The sequence below is a fragment of the Cnephaeus nilssonii genome (genome assembly GCF_951640355.1).
Source record: "Cnephaeus nilssonii genome assembly, chromosome: 13".
In the NCBI taxonomy this organism is placed as follows: domain Eukaryota; kingdom Metazoa; phylum Chordata; class Mammalia; order Chiroptera; family Vespertilionidae; genus Cnephaeus; species Cnephaeus nilssonii.
In genome coordinates, this window is record NC_137084.1 from 7,290,627 (window position 1) to 7,310,297 (window position 19,671).

Below are 19,671 nucleotides of genomic sequence, written 5' to 3' on the forward strand. Positions count from 1 at the left end.
GCCCCGCGGCGGCGCACTCACCCGTCTCCTCCCCTGGGATCCTGGACGTGTTGAACATCCGCTCCCACTGCGCGGAGCAGAGCGGGACTGTGGAGCCCAGGAGGAGAATCTGCAACAGAAACACGTGCCAAACGGGGAAATTCCGGAGGACAAAGGAGCAAATGGACAGCACACGTGCAATGCCGGCTAGTGCTCTGTGCGTGGGGCGTGGCCTGGCTCGCTCGTCTCCTAACTCCGTGAAGAACAGCCGTTCCCCGGGGCGCCCGCTTCCCTGGGGACTTCCCTGCAGGACCTCGCCAGGGCCCAGCTTCCCATGCCACCAACCCTTAAGTGACACACTGGCCGGTCGTGTATAAACCGACACTTCAACCAAAGGGTATTTACGAAAGTCATGTCTTATTCCTGAGTGGGTCACCAGCTAAACTGTTTTCCTTCAAAAGCACACAAGAGGGAGGGGGCTGGAGGAAGGCAGGGTTGAGCAAAAAAGAAAAAAAGAGAGAGACTCACGGACGTGGTCAAGAGCGTGGTGATTTCGGGGGTGGGAAGGGATAGGTGGAGGTGGAAGAAGGCATAGAGGGGATACATGGTGATGGGATAAATAGAATAAAATTTAAATGAATAAAATATTTCCTTTGTATTAAAAAAAAAAGTGAACAAGAGTTTCTTCAAGGGGCAAATGACAAGTTCATCAGACGTATCCACCCCCAGAAGTGCACCTGATGCTCCCATTGACATAAAGCTTTGGGGGACGCAAAGCAGCTGGAGCGGCGGTCGCCCACCTTCCAGACCTCACGGACCGCCAGTGGTCCACGGACCGCCGCTCGGCGACCGCTGGCCTGAGTGATGGAAGGCGGACCAGCAGTGACCTGGCGGGCGATGGGTGGGGAGGGGGCGCAGGAAGGGACAGGGGGCAGGGGGCAGGGTCACAAGCGCCCGGGAACTCTGGAGGGCTGGCTTTGCTCGCCGTCACGGCTGTGGGTGTGGCGAGTGTGCACGCGTGTGTCAGAGCTCACACACGGTGCAGTAAACCAAGTTTGCCTCAGCAAAGCTGCAGGAGTGTTTCTGAAAAGGCAGTTTGTTCGCTCACCGGTTTGAGCTCCTCCCGGTCCAGCTTGCGCCTGTACAGCAGGATCGCGTGGATGGCGTTGCCCGCCCTGGCGGCCTGGATGTGCGTGGGCAACACGTACAGCAAATCCTGAAACGGAACGCGTGTCAGCGGGGAGAGGGCTCGCAGGGGCGGACAGGCTGAGGCGAGCGCACGGCGGAGCCGTCGGCGCTGCAATCACCCCCACGTCAGGGAGATCACGCCTGCTCTGCGAGGAAATAAACTCATCTCTCTTCCTACACTTGGCCAACGGTATTATTATTTCTTTTTAATCCTCACCTGAGAAGGTTTTCATTGATTCTGAGAGAGAGAGAGAGAGAGAGAGAGAGAGAGAGAGAGAGAGAGCAGAGAAACATCAATGAGAGAGAGAGACATCCATCAGTTGCCTCCCAAATGTGCCCTGACCAGGAATCGAACCCACAACGTTTTGGTGTATGGGACAACGCTCCAACCACCCAGCCAAGGCTTTTTCAGGTTTATAAGAACACAAGCCCCCAAGTAATTCTTAGGCTAGTAATGGTAAGAGTATATTTTAAAATTAAATTTTAAATGGCTGTCATTCACACTGAAAGAAGGTGACAGTACTTTGTCCCAGACACCCTCACAGAATGCACAGAAGGGGTACAGACAGAAGGCAGCGGACTGTCGGTCCCCGGGACGGGAGTAACAGGTTCAAGGACCCTTTCCCGCAAGCAGCACCGCGCCCGCGGCTTCTGTGTCTTGAGACCCGTTTCTAAGGGCCATTTTCCGTGACGGGAAGGGAGGGCGGGGACACGGGTCCGACCACACTGGAGAGCGTGTCCCCGACACTTTGGAAGGAAGCGCAGCCGGCAGGCAGCGTCCTCTCTGGGTCCCGTGAGCAGGCCGACAGCTGCTGTCAGTCTGAGAGCGTTCTGACGGGGAAAGAGTTAAAGGGAAAAGAAGAGAAGAATCTAACGAGGAGAAAAGTAGAAGGGAAGAACCAACGATAAAGAGGGGGAAAAATAAAAGGAGGTCAAGAACAGAAAGCAAAAGAGGAAGAATTGGATTCGCCACGTATTCAACGACGCCCTGGAACCCCAACTGAGGAGCTGCTAACAGAAGAACGGCATGTGGCATGTGCCCCACCAGACCAGACACGTGACACGGACACGTGACCAGCCAGGGACCCCACAGTGTCTCCGGAGCAGGACAAAGCGGCCGCCCCTGAGCCCTTAGGAAGGCAGGCGAGGCACGCGCCCTGCTGGGAGGAAGTCCTGTGGCACGAGGGCATGTCTGTGACCCACGTTTCTCCGCAGGTGCCTTGAGGGACCCTGTAGCACCGTGGATCTCTGGGGGGGGGGAAGCGGGTCCTGGGCGCCCTGGTGGGTGTGAAGCCTTGGGCAGAGGTGGCAGAACAGGAGGGGCCCGGTCAAGCCCTCGAGCCTCCCCAGCAGCTGGCAGGGCCGTCAGCCACCCCCGCCGGGAGGACTCACCATGGCGTAGTAGTTGCTGTTGACCATCAGCGGCCCCCGTCCGCGCAGGTAGATGTACTCCTCCCACCAGTCGCTCACCTGTTGGTGCAAACAGACAAGCTCAACCAGAGGGGCACTGGCCCCACGGGGCTGGGGGTGTTCAGTGCGAGAAAATGGGGGGTGGAGAGTGGGTTTTTTAAGGTCACGTGTTGAAGTGCTACTCGCAGCCTGGTGTGCAGGGAAGGGTCTAAGTGCACGTTTAAGAATTCAACACCCCGGTGCACCCCGCACCTGCTCCGAAGGGGAACGTGCCCCCGCCCCTGCCCTGGTCTCTCACTCCCTGCACCACGCCCATGCCAAGCCCCGACGCTGGTGTCTGCATCACAGCCAACACCTCTCTTCCAGCTGTTCCTCAAAACCTAGACCCCACCCCCACCCGTGTCACCTGCCAAAGGTCCCCTCTGGCCACTGTGCATGGGGACGCCCGGGTGTTCCGGGAACTGATTAGTATTTCTCACAAAAGAAATCTAGTTACTTGATTAGAATTCCATCAAGAAAAACCGTGGGCCCCGGGTCTGGGTGAGGCCGCGGGCCCCTGGATCCGGGTGAGCCTGGCCCCGGGTCCGGGTGAGGCCGCGGGCCCCTGGATCTGGGTGAGCCTGGCCCCTGGGTCCGGGTGAGGCCGTGGGCCCCTGGATCTGGGTGAAGCCATGCCCCTGGGGCCGGCCGAGACCAAACCAGAGGGAGTCGGACCTGCATTACCACCATTTGTCCACCATCCAGAGCTGAGGGGTCAGTGCCGACATGTACACATAAGGAACTGGTGGACATTGATATTGGGTCTCAAAAGAACTGTTGGTCCAGAAAGAAACTCCATACAGACTGATTCATTTGCCTGTCAGCATAACTATTATTGCTCGTCGCACATTCAATTCTTATAAGTATATCTCTAGTGACACATGATTTCGCTCATCTAGGGGAAATGATGAACAACATGGACTGATGAACAAGAACAGAACCAGAAACAAGGAGGCACCGATCGGACTATCGGGCCTCAGAGGGAGGATAGGGGAGGGTGGGGGGAGAAGGGAGAGATCAACCAAAGGTCTTGTGTGCATGCATAAGAGCCTAACCAATGGTTAAGTTCAACAGGGGGTTGGGGCATCCATGGGGAGGGGTGTGGGATGGGAATGGGGGGATGAGGACAAATATGTGACACCTTAATCAATAAAGAAATTTAAAAAAAAAAAAAAGAAAAAAGAAAAGAAAAACGGTGAGCATGCACTTACGTAGTTGGTAGCCCACCAGGATTTTAACTTCAGATACCACTGCAACTTCGGCCCGAGGCTGACGGCAAAATCTTCGGCGAGAGCCGTCATCCGCTTAAAGTCGGCTTCCTTCATGAGGGGCTTCACCGAGTCCAGGTACTGGGGTTAGCGAGGAAAACACAGCCCGGTTAGCACACAGCTCCCTCCGAGAAAACGTAAACACATCGAAAAGGTGGCCGAGTCTTCCTCGCACCAGCTGGCTAACTCCAACGCTAAACCATGACCTGGGTGACTGATAAACAATTACTCCTGTCCATTCTTTGTTGGCCTGCAAGCGCCCAGATCCTGCGTCACCAGAAAACCATCAACGTGACTTCCAGATGGACCGGCTCAGTGTCGTAAAGACGGTAACAAGGACATTGCAGGGGTGTCCCTGGCCCTTCCAAGAGCTCCATTCTCACTGGGCTGCAGCGTGATGGCACGGGGGCCGGGGGGGGGGGGGGGGGGCGCCAAGCGCGGGCAGTGCTGCCCAGGGCCCCAGACACCAGGACAGAAGGAGGAGCCGGAACAATGACAGGGCACAACTTAAAACAAGTAGTCATGCCCCGCTGGGTGGCTCAGTTGGTTGGAGTGCCATCCATACCCCAAAAGGGTCTGGGTTTGATTCCCAATCAGGGCACATACGTAGGTTGCGGGTTCAATCTCCAGTCCAGGAGCGTACGGGAGACAACAGATCAATGTTTCTCTCTCACATTGATGTTTCTCTCTCTCTCTCTCTCCCTGCCCCCATCCTGTCTAAAATAAAAACGTGTCCTCAGGTGAGGATTTAAAAAACAAAACAATTAGTAATGGAATCCAATGAAACCGATGACGTGGACTCTTGGAGTGAGTTATATGGTGTGTGAATTATATCTCAACAAAGTTGTTTTAAAAATTTGCCAAGTGGTTTCACTACCGTATATGATGCCTTTTATTAAAAAACATCTAAGCGGAGGGCGGGGTGGGGGGGGGGAGAATAAAAACACCTAAGATGTGCTGATAGGAAAAAATATCCCCTGTAACAGCCTCAGCCGCTGCTGGGCGCTCACACACCCAAAGGACAGTGAATTCACGGGCAATCGTCTCTAATTCATAAACCTCAATCCCTTGGCGACAGGTGTGGGTATTCTGTGCCCCTGAGGCGACACCCACCCTGCTCACGGTGTCCCTCACGGCGGGCACGGGCAGGCGCGGCAGGGACGTCTGGAAGCTGTACAGCATGGGTTTCCGGCCTGAGAAGAGCTTGACCATCCCCTTAAAGAAAAGGTGCATTTTAAAAGCTGAGACAGCCGGACACCAGTTCTCCAGGGTCTACAACTTACCCTTTTCCTTGGTTTATTTTCCCCGCCTCCATTTTCTGCCCCCGCCCTCGCAGGCCTCAGCGAAGACACAGGTGACCCCAAATGCCCAGGTCTGCCGGGTGCTGCGAGATGCCCCACCCCGTCCGGCGCTGTCGGCCCCCGGGCCCCTGGGGGCGCCGTCTGACCACCTCTGCACGCGGGGAGATCACCCTCCTACTCCTACGAGGCTCCTGGTCTCCGGATGGGCTCAAGGCTCTGTCCGCAGTGAGAAGGGCCGACCGAGGTGCCTGGGCCTGGCGCCAAGCCGGCAGGGGCAGTGTGGCCCTTTCGGTCACTGTCAAGGCCAGTGGACAGCACGCTTGCCCGCCACCGGCCTTGCTTGAGGCCGCAGTGATCTAAACCTGGTCATGTCACGCCGACCAGACCTCACAGGAGTGTCCAGGGCTCACGGGGCGGGGGGTGAGGGGCATGATTCTCGACCCAGCTGGGCATCGGCCATCCGGGGAGCCTCATGGAACTGGTTTTGTCAAGTGTGGGCATCCCCTCTGGTGTTAAATTCTGTGCTTCTCCGAGAATTAGAAAACGGAATGAAGCAGCAGCAGAACTCGGTTTGGGAAAGAGTGGTGGGGTGGGGGGTGGGGCGGGGGTGCAGTGAGCTCACTAGCAGCCCCGGGGGCGGCGGCCATCAGCCCGCAGACAGAGCCAGCAGCGGCAGACAGCCACGCACACGGCAGATGCCCGACTCGCGGGCCAAGGGTGAGAGAGCAGGTGGAAATGACTAGAAGCTCAGGGTGTGAGTCAGAGAGGCCTGGTCAGCCGGGGAAGCCACTCAGCCGTGACCTCCAGTGAGAAAAGCTACAAAAAAGTGACCCTTTTATTTCATGGACGACCTGGAGGACCCACCTAGCGGACAAACATAAAATGCTCAGAACTCACGTCCTTTAGTCCCAAACTTATGAGTCACAATGAACCCATCCTCCCCGGCAATTAGAGCGACTCCCAAGACACCAAGGGTCAAAGGGAGAGCAGGTCCTGTGAGGATCTTTCTTTAAAAAGTAAAAGCTGCCCTGGCCAGTTGGGCTCCGTGGATAGAGCGTCAGCCTGTGAACTGAAGGGTACTGGGTTCAATTCCTGGTCAGGGCACATGCCTGGGTTGTGGGCTCGGTCCCCAGTGTGGGGCGGTCAGGAGGCAGCCGATCAATGATTCTCTCTCATCATTGATGTTTCTATCTCTCTCTATCCCTCTCTCCCTTCCTCTCTGAAATAAATAAAAATATATTAAAAAAAAAATAAAATTTCAACTGGTTTAAAAAATAGTAATAAAATAAAAAGTAAAAGCTCACTCTAGCTGGTTTGGCTCAGTAGATAGAGCGTCAGCCTGTGGACTGAAGGGTCCCGGGCTCGATTCTGGTCAAGGGCCCATGCCCAGGTTGGGGGCTCGATCCCCAGTGGGGGCCGTGCAGGAAGCAGCCAGTCGAGGATTCTCTCTCAACATTGATTCTGTCTCCCTCTCCCTCTCCCTTCCTCTCCGTGAGACGAGCCAAGCACAGAAGGACCAATGCCGGGGACTCACTGACCTGTGGGACCTAAATCAGTCCAAGCGACAGAGCAGCACGGACGGGCCTGCCCGGGGTGGGGGACGAAGGCGCGATGGGTAAGGGGTACAACGTTCCAGCTCCCTGAAATAAACACGTTCCGGACACTTCCTGCACAACACGGGGCCTCAGGCTACAGGAGAAAGGGGGGACCTGAGGAAACTTCGGGGGGATGCTAAGTTTGTGTCACCGACCGTGGTGACGGCCGCCGGGGCGTCCACGTCTCTCCAAACACAGAGGGCTGCCCGGGCCCCACAGCCTCGCCTTCCGCCTGTTCGTCACGCCTGGGTCACGCGGCCAGAAAAACCCGCACCCGCTCTGGGCCCGGGGTGCGTCCACTTACAATCCAGACTTTGGTGGCCCGGCTCATCCTGCCGTGCTCGGCGAACATCCAGCCGTGGTAGGACAGCAGCACCTTGAGGGAGTACCGCATGGTGAAGATCAGGGCCACCCACAGGCCCGTGCCGAACAGCACGCCGCTCACCACGTGCTTCGTCTGGCTGGACATGTTGCCCCTGCCGGGATGAGACGAGACAAGCCGGGGACACGTGAGCGAGCAAAAGAGGCCGAGATGAGACTCTGCACACGAGGACAAGTGCGGCCATGCACACGCCTCTGTGGCTCTGCTCCTAGTTCCCGTGGCTTGGGGGAACTGCAGAATATTTACAAAGTGAAGACTCAGTGTTTTTATCACTAACGTCACTAAAGCAAACCAATATGTTACCGGAAGGAGTCTCCAGTATTTGGAAACCATCCATTGAACACTTCGTCATACTTCAGTGGCACCAAACACCTCACACGCCTTTGCTACAAAACTTGCATCTTTCTGAGCCTGTCAAACGTTGGGAGTTCAAGTGGAGCGGTCATCTCCACTGAAAACCTGTACGCTCTTTTCCGACAGCCGGTCCACGAGCAAACCTGGACGCGGGGATGGGAGACCGTCCTCTGAGACGACCTGCAGTTTAGATGTCCACGCGTGACATCACCGTTGGAGGCAGACACACACACGTCCTCGGTGCACAGAACCCACACAGCGTTTCAGCACGAGCAAACCAACGGCAGGTCCAGCATTGCTTCCCTATAAACCGAAGGCGCTTCCATAAAAAGCAGGAGCAGACCAGGTCCCGTAAAAGACGTGTCCACGCGAACACCGTGCCGGCCCCACGAACACCGTTCCGACGGGCCCCAACCTGCGCTTTCTAAAAGCGGGACAGGGGTGGCCCAGTCACCACAATCGGTTGAGAGGGACAAAGAAGCAAACCTTGTAAAGATCCAGATGAAAGGGCTTTAACTAGCCAGCACTTCCAAACATAATCCAGTGCTAAGAGCAGCCCACAGTGGAGAGTAAATTAGGCATCTGTGGCCAACCCACGCCAGGCCAGTGTGAGGAGCAGGTAAGACTGGCACAACGGCTGCAGGGTGGGAACTGAAGGATGAAAGGAGAGCGGCCGGGACCGGGGTGGCGAGGTCCCTGCCCGCAGGCAGCCCGGGCACCTGGCGGGCGTCCAGGGCAGGCGCACTTCCACTGACACGGCAGGGAGCTCTCGCAGGGACTCGCAGAGGCTTAGAAAGGCGGGGCCAGCGCCCCCGAGGCACGTGAGGCTGTGGGACACTCAGCTGGAGCTGAGTCCACAGGCTTCTGAAGGAATAATCTTTAAATCTGAACAATCAGCAAGGTGCTGGCTTATGCTCGGGCCAGACCCCACAGCAGCCCGGGAGCCAGGCAGGCACATGCACACGCACACGCACATGCACACAGGAGCTGCTTCTCGTCCCTAAGGGCCCCAATTCCACAGAAGTCCTGGCCAGAAACCCAAAGCCCGCTCGTGGCACGAGGACGTGGGGCCTGGTATTTCCTAGTGACGGACCTGAACTGCTCAGGGGCGGAGGGAGCCTTAGCCCGGGACACGGGAGGAGAGCGGCCTGAGAACACGGAGGATTACTCACGTCGTGTCCAGGGTCCGGTTGATCTTCGCAATTATCCCCATCGAGGGGTCGATCTTGGCATACATGGTGGACATCACGCCCACCACGACGATGAGCCAACTGGAGGGGCTCGCTGGGTACACTCCAGTGATGATGCCATTCTGAAAAGAGGCGCCGGAGAGCGTCAGGCCGTGGGAGGGGCAGGCGACCACGCTGTCGCCTCTGACAATTCCCCCAGAGCCTCCAGCTGCAGCTGCAGGAGCCTCCAGCCATCCCTTCCTCGACTTCTGAGCCAAAGTGACCCCACAGTGACCCCAGGACGTTAGAATCACCCGAGTTTAGCATACAGATTCCCGAGCTCCACCCAGACGGAGGAATGACACCCGTGGATTAAGGATGTCACTGAGCCAACCACGAAGTACTCTCCCCAACCTGCTACTTCTGAGATGCCCAGACCGCCCTCTCCAAATCCACCTCTCACTCCCCCACCCCTCACTCCCCCTCCCCTCACTCTTCACTCCCCTGGCTCCCCCACCCCTCGCTCGCTCCCCCGCCCCCCCCACCCCTCGCTCCCCTGCCCCTCGCTCCCCACCCTTCACTCCCCACCCCTCACTCCCCCACCCTTCACTCCCCTCCCCTCACTCCCCTCCCCTCACTCCCCCACCCTTCACTCTCCCCTCCCTTCACTCCCCCTCCCCTCACTCCCCCACCCTTCACTCCCCCACCCCTCACTCCTCCACCCTTTACTCCCCCACCCCTCACTCCTCCACCCTTCACTCCCCCACCCCTCACTCCTCCACCCTTCACTCCCCCACCCTTCACTCCCCCACCCTTCACTCCCCTCCCCTCACTCCCCGACCCCTGCCCCAAATAGAGATGCCCCGTCATCCTGAAGTGTTTGCAGGAGACCTCACTCCAGGTTGAGAATGTGCTGTAAGATATTTCAGACAAACTCTGCTCTACCCACCCCTCCAAAAATACCCCCAAAGAGTAGCAGGGAGAGGGGTGAAGGAAAATGAATCAAAACTGGCAAAATGTTAGCAGTGGACCCTGGGAGGTGAGCAGTGTGACTCCTTCTCTTGACTTTTGTGTATGTTTCCAAATTCCAAGTAAAAAAATTCTTACTGGAGCCATACATAAGAGATTGATTTGACCAAGACAATGGATTAAAAACTCTCAATGCTTTATCTGAATTTTTTTAGAAGATGCTTGGATCCCTACAAGATTGTTTAAAAGGAGTGGGGTGGAATAAAGCTCAATGAAACCAGAGGGAGGAGGGTTCTAGATAAAGTGTCTCCTGCTCACCCCGCCCCGCCCCGCCGCCTGCAGCTGCTGAGCCCTGCCCACCCCTCCTCCTCACTGGGGGATGGCATGCTCCTATAAAACCCTTTGGCTACAGAAGGCCAGGCACTGTTTAGGTCATTTGTTTTCGTATCTATTGTTCTCGCTTTCTCAGCTGCACGACAAGGCCTTTAAACTCAGGAAGAGTATTTCCACGGGGTTGAAATGACGGCCACCCCTCTGCTCCCCACTTTCTATTTTCTACTTGGAAGTAATGCGGAGCTCTCAGCAAGGCCAGGTTGACAAACTCAAGCTTCCCGGTAGGTGGCACCCTCCTCCACTTCCGGTGCCCATGGGGTTGGGGTGCGGGGGGGGGGGGGGGGGGGACGGGGTGTGATCCCTCCGGTACCTGGGCCCCAGAACCCACAAGCTAAGCCCAGGCATACCTGTCCAGCCAGGTACACCCCCTATGTCACTGCTCTCACCTACTCTAGCTTCCGGGCCTTTTGCCTCCCTCTACAACGGAAAACGAGAGTAAAAACACCAGCTGGCCCTAGCCGGTTTGGCTCGGCGGCTGGGAGTATCAGCCCTCGGACTAAAGGGTCCCGGGTTCCATTCCGGTCAAGGGCGCACACCTGGGTTGCAGGGTCAATCCCCGGCCCTGGTCAGGGGTACATGTGGGAGGCAACCAATCTACGTGTCTCTCTCTGTCTCTCTCTCTGTCTCTCCCGGTCCCTTCCACTCTCTTAAAAAAAAAAAAATCAATGGAAAAATACCCTCGGGTGAGGATTAACAACAAACAAAAAACACCAACTGTGTAATCTACCCTGAGGGGAAGGGGAGGGGGACATTCACTTTTCACTTGAAGCCCTTTCATTTGCTTGAATTTTTTAAACAGGGCATTTATTTATTCCTTCCGTGATTTTGACTTTATTTTTATGTTTTCCTCTCTTATTTTTTCTCCATCATCATTAACCCTCCTCCACCTCCGCCCCTCCTTCTGCAGATTTTTAAAATAAACTAAATTAAAAACAAGACACGTGCTTAAGATAGCGCTTAACTGTCCTCTTTCAAGGAAACAGAACTGAGAGCACGGAAGGCAGCTGCACCTGAAGTTACGTGCGTGTCTGCCAACGTTTGACTATGTTATCAATGAGACACCTGCTCGACAGACTCGCTGCACTTTCGCCGGAAACACCACGTTTCCGGAAGGTGAGCAGGAGGCACGGGTTGTCGTCCTTACTCTGCTCCCTCCAAGGGGGCCACGCACCCTCCCGGAGCCCCGACCTCCTCACCTGCCCCACAGGGGGCCCCACCTGCCTCCAGAATGTCTTCAAGAATTCAGCGAGTCCCTATATGTCAACGTGTTTCACGAGCCTTAGGCGCCACCAAGATACGAATTCCATGCCAATTACCACTCAGAAACATGGGTACTTCACCCCGAGAACGGTTCTGCGTCCCAGGGGCGACGGCCCAGATTTAAACAAGTGTCTGCACACCTTGAATCGGATGAACTTCTTCTTCCAGGAATGGAGTCCAGACAGGTAGATCTGCTTCAGGGCCTCATGACTCAGCCGCAGGTCGATGCCGTCGGGAGTGACCGTGAACTGGAAGGCCACGGCCTGGTGAGCCTCTGCCATCGTTAGGATCTCCTGGGAGGAGACGGAGCCGATTATAGAGAAGTGTAATTTGTCCTTACCCTTGGCCCTGGCCCTCCCACCAACTCCCCCTCCCGGCCAGCACCCCGGGCCCCACCCAGTTGACACCGGAAGGTGGTGGCTGTGTAGCAGCTGGTCCCATCCCTGCCCTCCAGCCACCTGGAGGCCACAAGTGAGTCACGGTGGCCCTGAACCTTATCTTCAGGTGGGGGGGCGGACTGACACCTTGGCCTCCCGTGCGCCAGTGCTTGGTGCCTGAGAGCCAGACCCGGAAGCCTCTGGACAGAACTGGCCTCCCCCCTCGGAGGCTGGGGCTGAAATCAAGCCCCAAGGGGTCCAACATTCGGGAGCACTTACCCAACCCGAGCACAGACCCCGGGCAGGCTCCGCCCCCCCCACCCCGCAAAGGAAAGCACATTTCACTGGAGCTGTTTCAGAGTCTACAGCATGTCCTTTGTCTCCCATCATCCCGCTCCCATCTGCTTCCTCTGCTTCCTTCCAGGGACACGCGGCCCCTAGAAGCTGCTACTGCCCTCCCAGCTCCCCCACCCGCCCTCCTCCTGAGGGCGAGCGAGCCCACCATCTCCTGAATGGTCTGCACAGAGCAGCATGTGGATAAAGTGGATAAAAGGGCAGCGAAGAGCCCTGGCTGGTTTGGCTCAGTGGACAGAGCGTTGGCCTGTGGACTGAGGGTCCTGGGTTCAATTCCAACCCGGGTTGTGGGCTCGATCCCCAATGGGGGCAGGGGGCATACAGGAGGCAGCTGATCAATGCCTCTTTCATCACTGATGTTTCTCTCTCTCGCTCCCTCTCCCTACCTCTCTGAAATCTATATCTATATATTAAAAGGCAGCTAAGAGGAAAAAACCATCACGCACCATAATAAGAACCTAAAATTGCATGGTGTCTTTTCTCGTTATGTGCAATTTCCCCCGTTTTTTACCCATTTAAGCCTATTACGTGCAGAGGTGGGACCGTTACAAAGAAGCCCAGTTACAAAAGTCAAATTGGCCTAATCTTCAGCCGACCAGACCAAACGATGCCGTGAGCAGGTGCCGGAAAGGCACCGGACTTTCGTTCATTCAACAGGGCATGGGCCTCGGGGGTGGGCCAGGGAAGCAGGACCAGGAAGAGACTGGGGGTGTTCCAGGCGAGTGTCCCCGAGTGGGAGCAGAGGGGACAGGAGGCTTCCCGCTCCCAACAGGCCTCAGGTGGAGCCATCGCCCAGAGGAGCCCTTCCCAACCGGGGAGAGGCCCGCGTGGGAGGACGGGCGGGGGCGGGGAGCGCAGGGCTGGGGCGTGGCCGCCACATCCTCGCCCAGGTCCGTCTGCCTCCGGGGAGGAAAGGCCTGCCCTGTGGCTGCTTCTTCTTCTTTTTTTTTTTTTTAATATATTTTATTGATTTTTCACAGAGAGGAAGAGAGAGGGATAGAGAGCTAGAAACATCGATGAGAGAGAAACATCGATCAGCTGCTTCTTGCACACCCCCCACTGGGGATGTGCCCGCAACCAAGGTACATGCTCTTGACCGGAATCGAACCCGGGACCCTTGAGTCCGCAGGCCGATGCTCTATCCACTGAGCCAAACCGGTTTCGGCTGTGGCTGCTTCTTCACATCTGATGGCGCTGGGGGCAGAGAGACAGGCCGGGACGGACACCCCTGGGAATGTCTGTTATAATGATTTTGGAAAAACAAACTATAAACAAATAAACAAAAAAACCCAACCACGTATAACCTTAGCTTAGTGTAATCTGCACGCACTCCAGAATATTCACATACTATTTAGCAGACGCGGAGCAAGCTGCCGGACGGAGCCTGTCCCATTTCGGAGAGAGAGGCATCGACTGGTTGCCTCCCATATGGATCAAACCCGAAACCTAGGTGTGTGCCCTGACTGAGAATCGAACCCACAACCTTTTGGTGTGTGGGACGACGTTCCAACCAACCGAGAGCCACACCCAGCCAGGGCTAGATCCGGCTTCTGCAAGCAGCAAGCTCTCTAGGCAAAGGCTTGGCACAGGTAATTGTGACTATTGAAGACGGCACCCAAACGAACAGCTCTGGACCCATTTCTCAAAAAATATCCAGGGCGCTGTAAGATTCTCCCAGAGCCTCCCGCAACTCAGCCCCCCCACCCCACCCAAGGCAGGATTCTGCGCAGCGGGCATCACGGCGAACAAAATTATGTGACCGGCCACCCTCACCGTGATGTGCACGACCTCTCAAGGGCTTTGCACAGGACGCGAAGGGATCCCATGGCAGCCGATTCGATAAAAACCTAGCGTTTGTAGGCAACTCCGTGCGGAGACGCGCGTGAGCTTTTGCTCAGGAGTCTGGCCGCTGCTGGGGAGAGGCAGGCTGAGCGCTTGCAGTTCCCGAAGGCCTTGTCAGAAGTGCATTAACTAAGGACTTGCTTGTTTTGATTGGCTCAGCCTAACGACAAATATGAGCGTCCTAAATGCCCCTGAAACAGACAACTTGCTTCTCGTTTTGCAGTAACCACGATGGCTGTCCTGAGCCGGCCTCTCCCTCCTCCAGCCCGAAGCAGGGATTAGTGAACGGCTGTCCCAGCGGCTTGAAAAGCGCCCTGTGCAACTCTAATGAGCTAAAACGCCACCTCAGTCCGTGGGTGCTTAACAGCATTTATCTCTGGAATTCCTCCTCCTGTCTCCATCAGGGACATGGGGATCAAAACCACAGCCAGCCCTCGCCAGGTGGCTCCGTTGGTTGGCATGACAACATCGATCTCTCTCTCAAAATCATTCAAAATTTTTAAAAAATCAAATCCATAGAAAACATCCTCAGGTGAGGATAACATAAAAAATAAATTAAATCTACATAAGAAAAATAAAAGGCCATGTCACCCCCACCAGCATGGCTACAACCAAAAAGACCGTGAGGAGGGCTGGCGAGGGGGTGGGGAAAGCCGGATCCCACCAGTGCCGGTGGATGTAAAACGTGCAGCCCCTTTGGAAAACAGCCCAGCCGTTTTCTGGAAACCCCTGGGTCAGAATGAGAATGTTCCTGCTCTGACTGAGGCTCCCAGGCCTGCTGAAAGCCATCCTGCCCCTCTAGACGGACAGCGGCTGAAGCCAATCAGATCAGCAGCCTCCCAGCACGGGGCGTGAGTGCCAGCAGCTGAACCAGGACAGGCCACCTGGAGTGCCCTCCCGGCAGCTAATCCACCTGCCTGGTGCAGCTCCCGGTGGGAGGAGGCAAGCAGTTAAATTCATGGCAATTAGGAGGACTGTCCTCTGTCTTTAAGTCTCGACACACGGCAAACACGGAGGAACACCTAACACCGGCCTCCCCTCCCGGAGTGAGCAGCTGTCAGCATTTGGTGCGCTGACCTGAGACGGCCGTCTCCAGCTCTCCCTGGCGTCCCAGACACACCCACCCGGACTGGGGCTGAGCCCAGCTGGGAACCCCCACCCACGGTGAGAGGAAGGCCCCGGGGCCAGCTGGCAGGCCAGGCCTGGGTCTGGATCCGGGCCTCCTACCCTGGACAGCCTCTCCTCGGGATCCCTCCAGCCCTCCAGGGGAGCGGCAAAGGGCACTAAAGTCAGGTGAGCAGCCGCCCCACCGCCTCTGGGGCTGGGGCTGGGGCTGGGGTCTCACAGGCAGGGCACAACCAAACCAGCAGTCTCTGCGCACCAGCCACTCCTCCTGGATCAGGTCTCCAGGTGCTCGATGGTCTTACTCACCTGTTGCTGCCACCGCCCTGTCTCCTGAGCTGGGGCACCTCTGTACCGCAGGCCCTGCCGGGGGCTTTAACTTCTACCTGCGCACAAGGCTGGACGTCTCAGCACGTCTCCACAGAGACCAAAGCACGTCCACGGAGGATGAATCTTGCCATCTTTCCCCACTGTCCCCCCACCACTGCTTACCGCCACACCATTGCCCACTGAGCCCGGGCCTCCCCCGACACCTGCTGGTTTTGAGAGGTATGCACCCCCCACCACCCCCACCTGGGCACCTATCTACCCGGGTGGAGAGAGGTGGCTTCCCTGGGGGCAAAGCCACGCGGCATGACCGCAGGGACACACCTGCACAGAGCGTGCACCTGTGCCCGAGTTCTCAGGTGGCTCCAGAGAGAACGCATGGACTGGCACGAAGAGCAAGGAGAAGGGCAAGAAAGGTCACAGAGAAGAAATGAGAAGAGAAGATATAGACGGAGGAAAAGAGAGCTTAACCTCTCCCCATCAGTCACTGCCCCCTCACATCGGCACGAGCAGCTCCTGCAGGGAACAGGGTGCCGCAGGGAACGCCTCCCGGGGACGCAGGTGGCTGCTCCTCCCCGGGGCTGGCTGGGTGACAGGAGGAGGCCCTGGGGGTGTGCACCTTCACTTTCCAGAAACCACTTCTGGGGCGGCAGGTGGAGCACGCCCACCTGGAGCCGCACCCCCCGGGCGGCTGGCACAGACCTCCTTCCTGGAACACACCCGGGGCCAAAGCCCCCAGCAGAGCGTGGGAACGGGGACACCATTCCGAGGGCCACTAAGGGAGAGAGATTGTCCGAACAGAGCACTTAGCACCTCTCGCTAATCGGCTCTCAGGGAAACACCCAGACCCAGCATAAGAGGCTCCGAGTGAGAACAAGGACCCATTTATCACTATTTTAAAAATCCACATCTCTGTCCTGTTGGGTCGCTCAGTGGTTAGAACGCCGTTCCCATACGCCAGGGTTGCGGGGTTGAGCCCCTGTCAGGGCACATACAAGAACCAACCAATGCATTTGTAAATAACTGGAGCAAAATGGATGTTTCTCATTTCTCTCTCTCTTTAAAAATCAATTTTTAAAAATAGCCTGCCCAGCCCTAGCTGGTTTGGCTGTGGATAGAGCGTCAGTCTACAGACAGAAAGGTCCCGGGTTCGATTCCCAGTCAAGGGCACGTGCCCGGGTTGGGGGCTCGATCCTCAGTAGGGGGGCGTGCAGGAGGCAGCCGATGATTTCCTCTCATCATTGATGTTTCTACCTCTCGCTCCCTCTCTCTCTTGCTCTCTGAAATCAATAAAAATATATTTAAGTATATATATCCACATATCTTGCTGCTCTTAGCTGTTCCCTACACCTCCCCGAGCGCCGTCTCCCGGTCACCTGGGCCAGGTCTGGGAACTCACAGCGGAGCGGCCTGCGTTCTCCAGCCGTTTCTCCTTTCCGGCTTCACACCTGCCTCACGCCTGGCCTGAAGCTGCCCCTCCCAGGGCCTGCTCTGGTCAACCTTTGAACTGTGTAACCTCACAGGGTGACCCCTACCTGGGCAGGTCCTGGTGGGGAGCCAGGCCCCAGGCCTGTAACCTTTCAGTGTATCTTTGTCCTAAGCAGGCCTCGTCCATTGTTTCTGTGCATCTAGGTCAGTGATGGGCAACCTTTTGAGCTTGGTGTGTCAAACTTCGCCAAAAAAACTGAGCATAACTCGGGTAGTGTGTCACTTTGAGGGAAAAACTAACTCCAAGACTCTAGTCGCAAATGTTTCATCCTCAGGAGCAGCAAATGTTTCATCCTCGGCATGCGGCCGCGTGTCATCAGAAATGGCTACGCGTGTCAGTGCTGACACGCGTGTCATAGGTTCGCCATCACTGATTTCTAGGTTAACACGCCTTTCCATCTCAGCAGCCTGGAGTGTTTTCTGTGCTTCCGGGAAGTGGCAGTCCACAGCCCCGAGGCACCAATCCTGTCATCCCATCCCCACCTCGGCTTTTCCCACCTCCACGGTGACCCTCCTTGTCCCCTCCTTAATCTCAAGGCGTAAGAGAAGCCTGAGCACTTGAGATCTCGCTCCCAGGCATGTCATATGTTGTCAGATCAGCTCAAATAAACTCTCGTAACAATTCTGTACAGGTTTAGCTGCTTCTGGCATGGACAGAACTCACATTCCCTGCAGGCGACTGTCACTTGTAAATTATTTGTTTAATCTCCCAACATCAGTTAAAAGCTGCTCTGGCCCTAGCCGGTTTGGCTCAGTGGATAGAGCGTCGGCCTATACACTGAAGGGTCCCGGGTTTGATTCTGGTCAAGGGCACATGCTGGGTTTGCAAGCTCAATCCCCAGTAGGGGGCGTGCAGGACGCAGCCCCGGTCAATGATTCTCTCTCATCAATGATGTTTCTAACTCTCTCCCCCTCTCCTTTCCTCTCTGAAATCAATGAAAATACATTAAAGAAAAGAAAAGAAAAAAGCTGCTCCAGGACACACACGCATCCTTGTTTAATTCTCTGAATCAGATCACGGGCCGCAGACAGCTCCCTAACACTGAATGTCAAACGAATGATCTGGGGAGGAGGGGGGCTCATTCAGTTTTGGTAAGATGACCTTCAATTTCAACATTTTGCCCAATGCCTCCCCCCAAAACCCTGGGCCAATCATTTGGTCGGCATTGTGCTTCTCAAAAGCATTCACTTTGACATGCTGTCCACAAGCAATTCCTCCTCACCTAAAATCTTTCATCTCAGAGGTCAGCGGCCTACAAATCCTGATACGGCCTCAAAATCCAGAAGCCAGGTCTGTCTCCCTGGAGGAGAAGACCAGGCCCTCGGGCAGACAGGGGCCTCCGCCTTCCCAACTACCCTCCACCCCCCACCCCAGGTCCTGAACAGGGAGCTCGAACAGGGAGCCCGTTACTGGAAAGGAAGTCAAAGGTCATCATAGTGCAAAGTGTGGTGCCAGACGGCAAAGCTTGCCCAGGGCGAGATGTGGCAATCGCCTCTGTAACATAAAACACACAATGAAACTGGCCCTGTGACGACAGCGGGATCCAAGAATACAGTCATTACAGTAACGGAACTGTGCAGCTGCATTGGTGTGGTCAGAAGGCTTTCAACATCGCCTTGCAAGCGAACGGAGAGGGAGAGAGGCCAGGGGCAGGTGGGAAGGTACATGCAGGTCGGTGGGAAGATCGATGAGGCAAACAGATTTTGTGCTATTAACAACGAAGACACAAACTATTCTTTCCACCAAACTCTGGCATATGGCGGAAATGGGATCACATTTCACCTGCACTGGCCCACTTAATTCCCGCTGACCCCTGGGAAGGAGGTGCTATTGTTATCCTCATTTACTGGTGAGAAGACCGAGGCTCTTGAAACTTGCCCGCCGTCACAGCCGGCAAAGAGCAGAGCGGGGCATCAGACTCAGGTGCAGCTCGAAAGGCACCCTCTGACCTCCCAAGTGAAGTGGTAAGTCCACCATATAGAAAGTTCCAGCCCTGGCTCATGTGGCTCAGTTGGTTGAGCATCATCCCATGCACTGAAACGTCGCTGGTTCGATGCCTGGTAAGGCACATACCTAGGTTTCTCGGGTTCAATCCCCGGTTGGGGTACGTATGGGAGGCCACCGATCAACGTTCAACGTTTCTCTCTCACATGGATGTTTCTCTATCTCTCCCTTCTCTCTTAAAAAAAAAAAAAATTCCACTTAAGGTTCCTAAAGTTACAACACAGATATAAAATTAGGTCACCCTGTTGGATCCAAAATGACATGACTGCAGCCAGCAATAAAACTACAGTAACTGCGCACACGACAGTGCCAACTCTAAAAGCATTCGCACGCTCGCCTTTCCGCTAGAATTGCACAATTCCCCGCCACACAGGAGCTGGCCCTGCCTCTGTTAAAGTCCGGCTGACGGCCTCGCTGGGTGGCTCAGTTGGTCGGAGCATTGTCCCGTATACCAAAAGGTCGCAGGTTCGATCCCTGGTGGGGCACATGTGGAGAGGCAATTGATCGATGTTCCTCTCTCTCCAAAATCAATTAAAAGATATCCTCTGGTGAGGCTTAAAAAAAAAGGAATCCAGCTGTCAGCGGGCCCATCTCACGTCGAGGTCAATTTCTGTGCTGGAAATTCTCTGAGAAAAGGTTACCCACCGGGAGCAACAGCTCAGCACAGCACGAGGGCCAGGCAGGGGCTCCAGAAGCACAGCCCTAGCCCTCGCCGGGGAGAAAGCCTGAGCCTCAGTGACACGCAGGCCACCATCGCTGGAAACACTCCTGAGAGAAGAAGCCGAGGAGGAGAATGAGCCGGCATGTACGGTCTGGTGAGCAACGCCAGGAGGGTTCTGTTTGCACCCG

General features: G+C 55.9%; 1 protein-coding gene across 2 annotated transcripts in view; it reads right to left on the reverse strand.

Annotated features, from left to right (window-relative positions):
• The window catches only part of CPT1A (carnitine palmitoyltransferase 1A), a 51,486-nt gene that overhangs the window by 17,390 nt on the left and 14,425 nt on the right, over window positions 1–19,671 (reverse strand). For both annotated transcript variants that reach the window (XM_079786917.1, XM_079786916.1), the window contains exons 2-9: window positions 11,448–11,600; window positions 8,689–8,828; window positions 7,085–7,256; window positions 4,998–5,099; window positions 3,828–3,965; window positions 2,560–2,637; window positions 1,088–1,195; window positions 22–109 (exon numbers count right to left, since the gene is read on the reverse strand). In XM_079786917.1, the coding sequence (XP_079643043.1) occupies window positions 22–109; window positions 1,088–1,195; window positions 2,560–2,637; window positions 3,828–3,965; window positions 4,998–5,099; window positions 7,085–7,256; window positions 8,689–8,828; window positions 11,448–11,588 (967 nt within the window). In that variant the 5' untranslated portion in view covers window positions 11,589–11,600. The remainder of the gene's footprint in view (window positions 1–21; window positions 110–1,087; window positions 1,196–2,559; window positions 2,638–3,827; window positions 3,966–4,997; window positions 5,100–7,084; window positions 7,257–8,688; window positions 8,829–11,447; window positions 11,601–19,671) is intronic.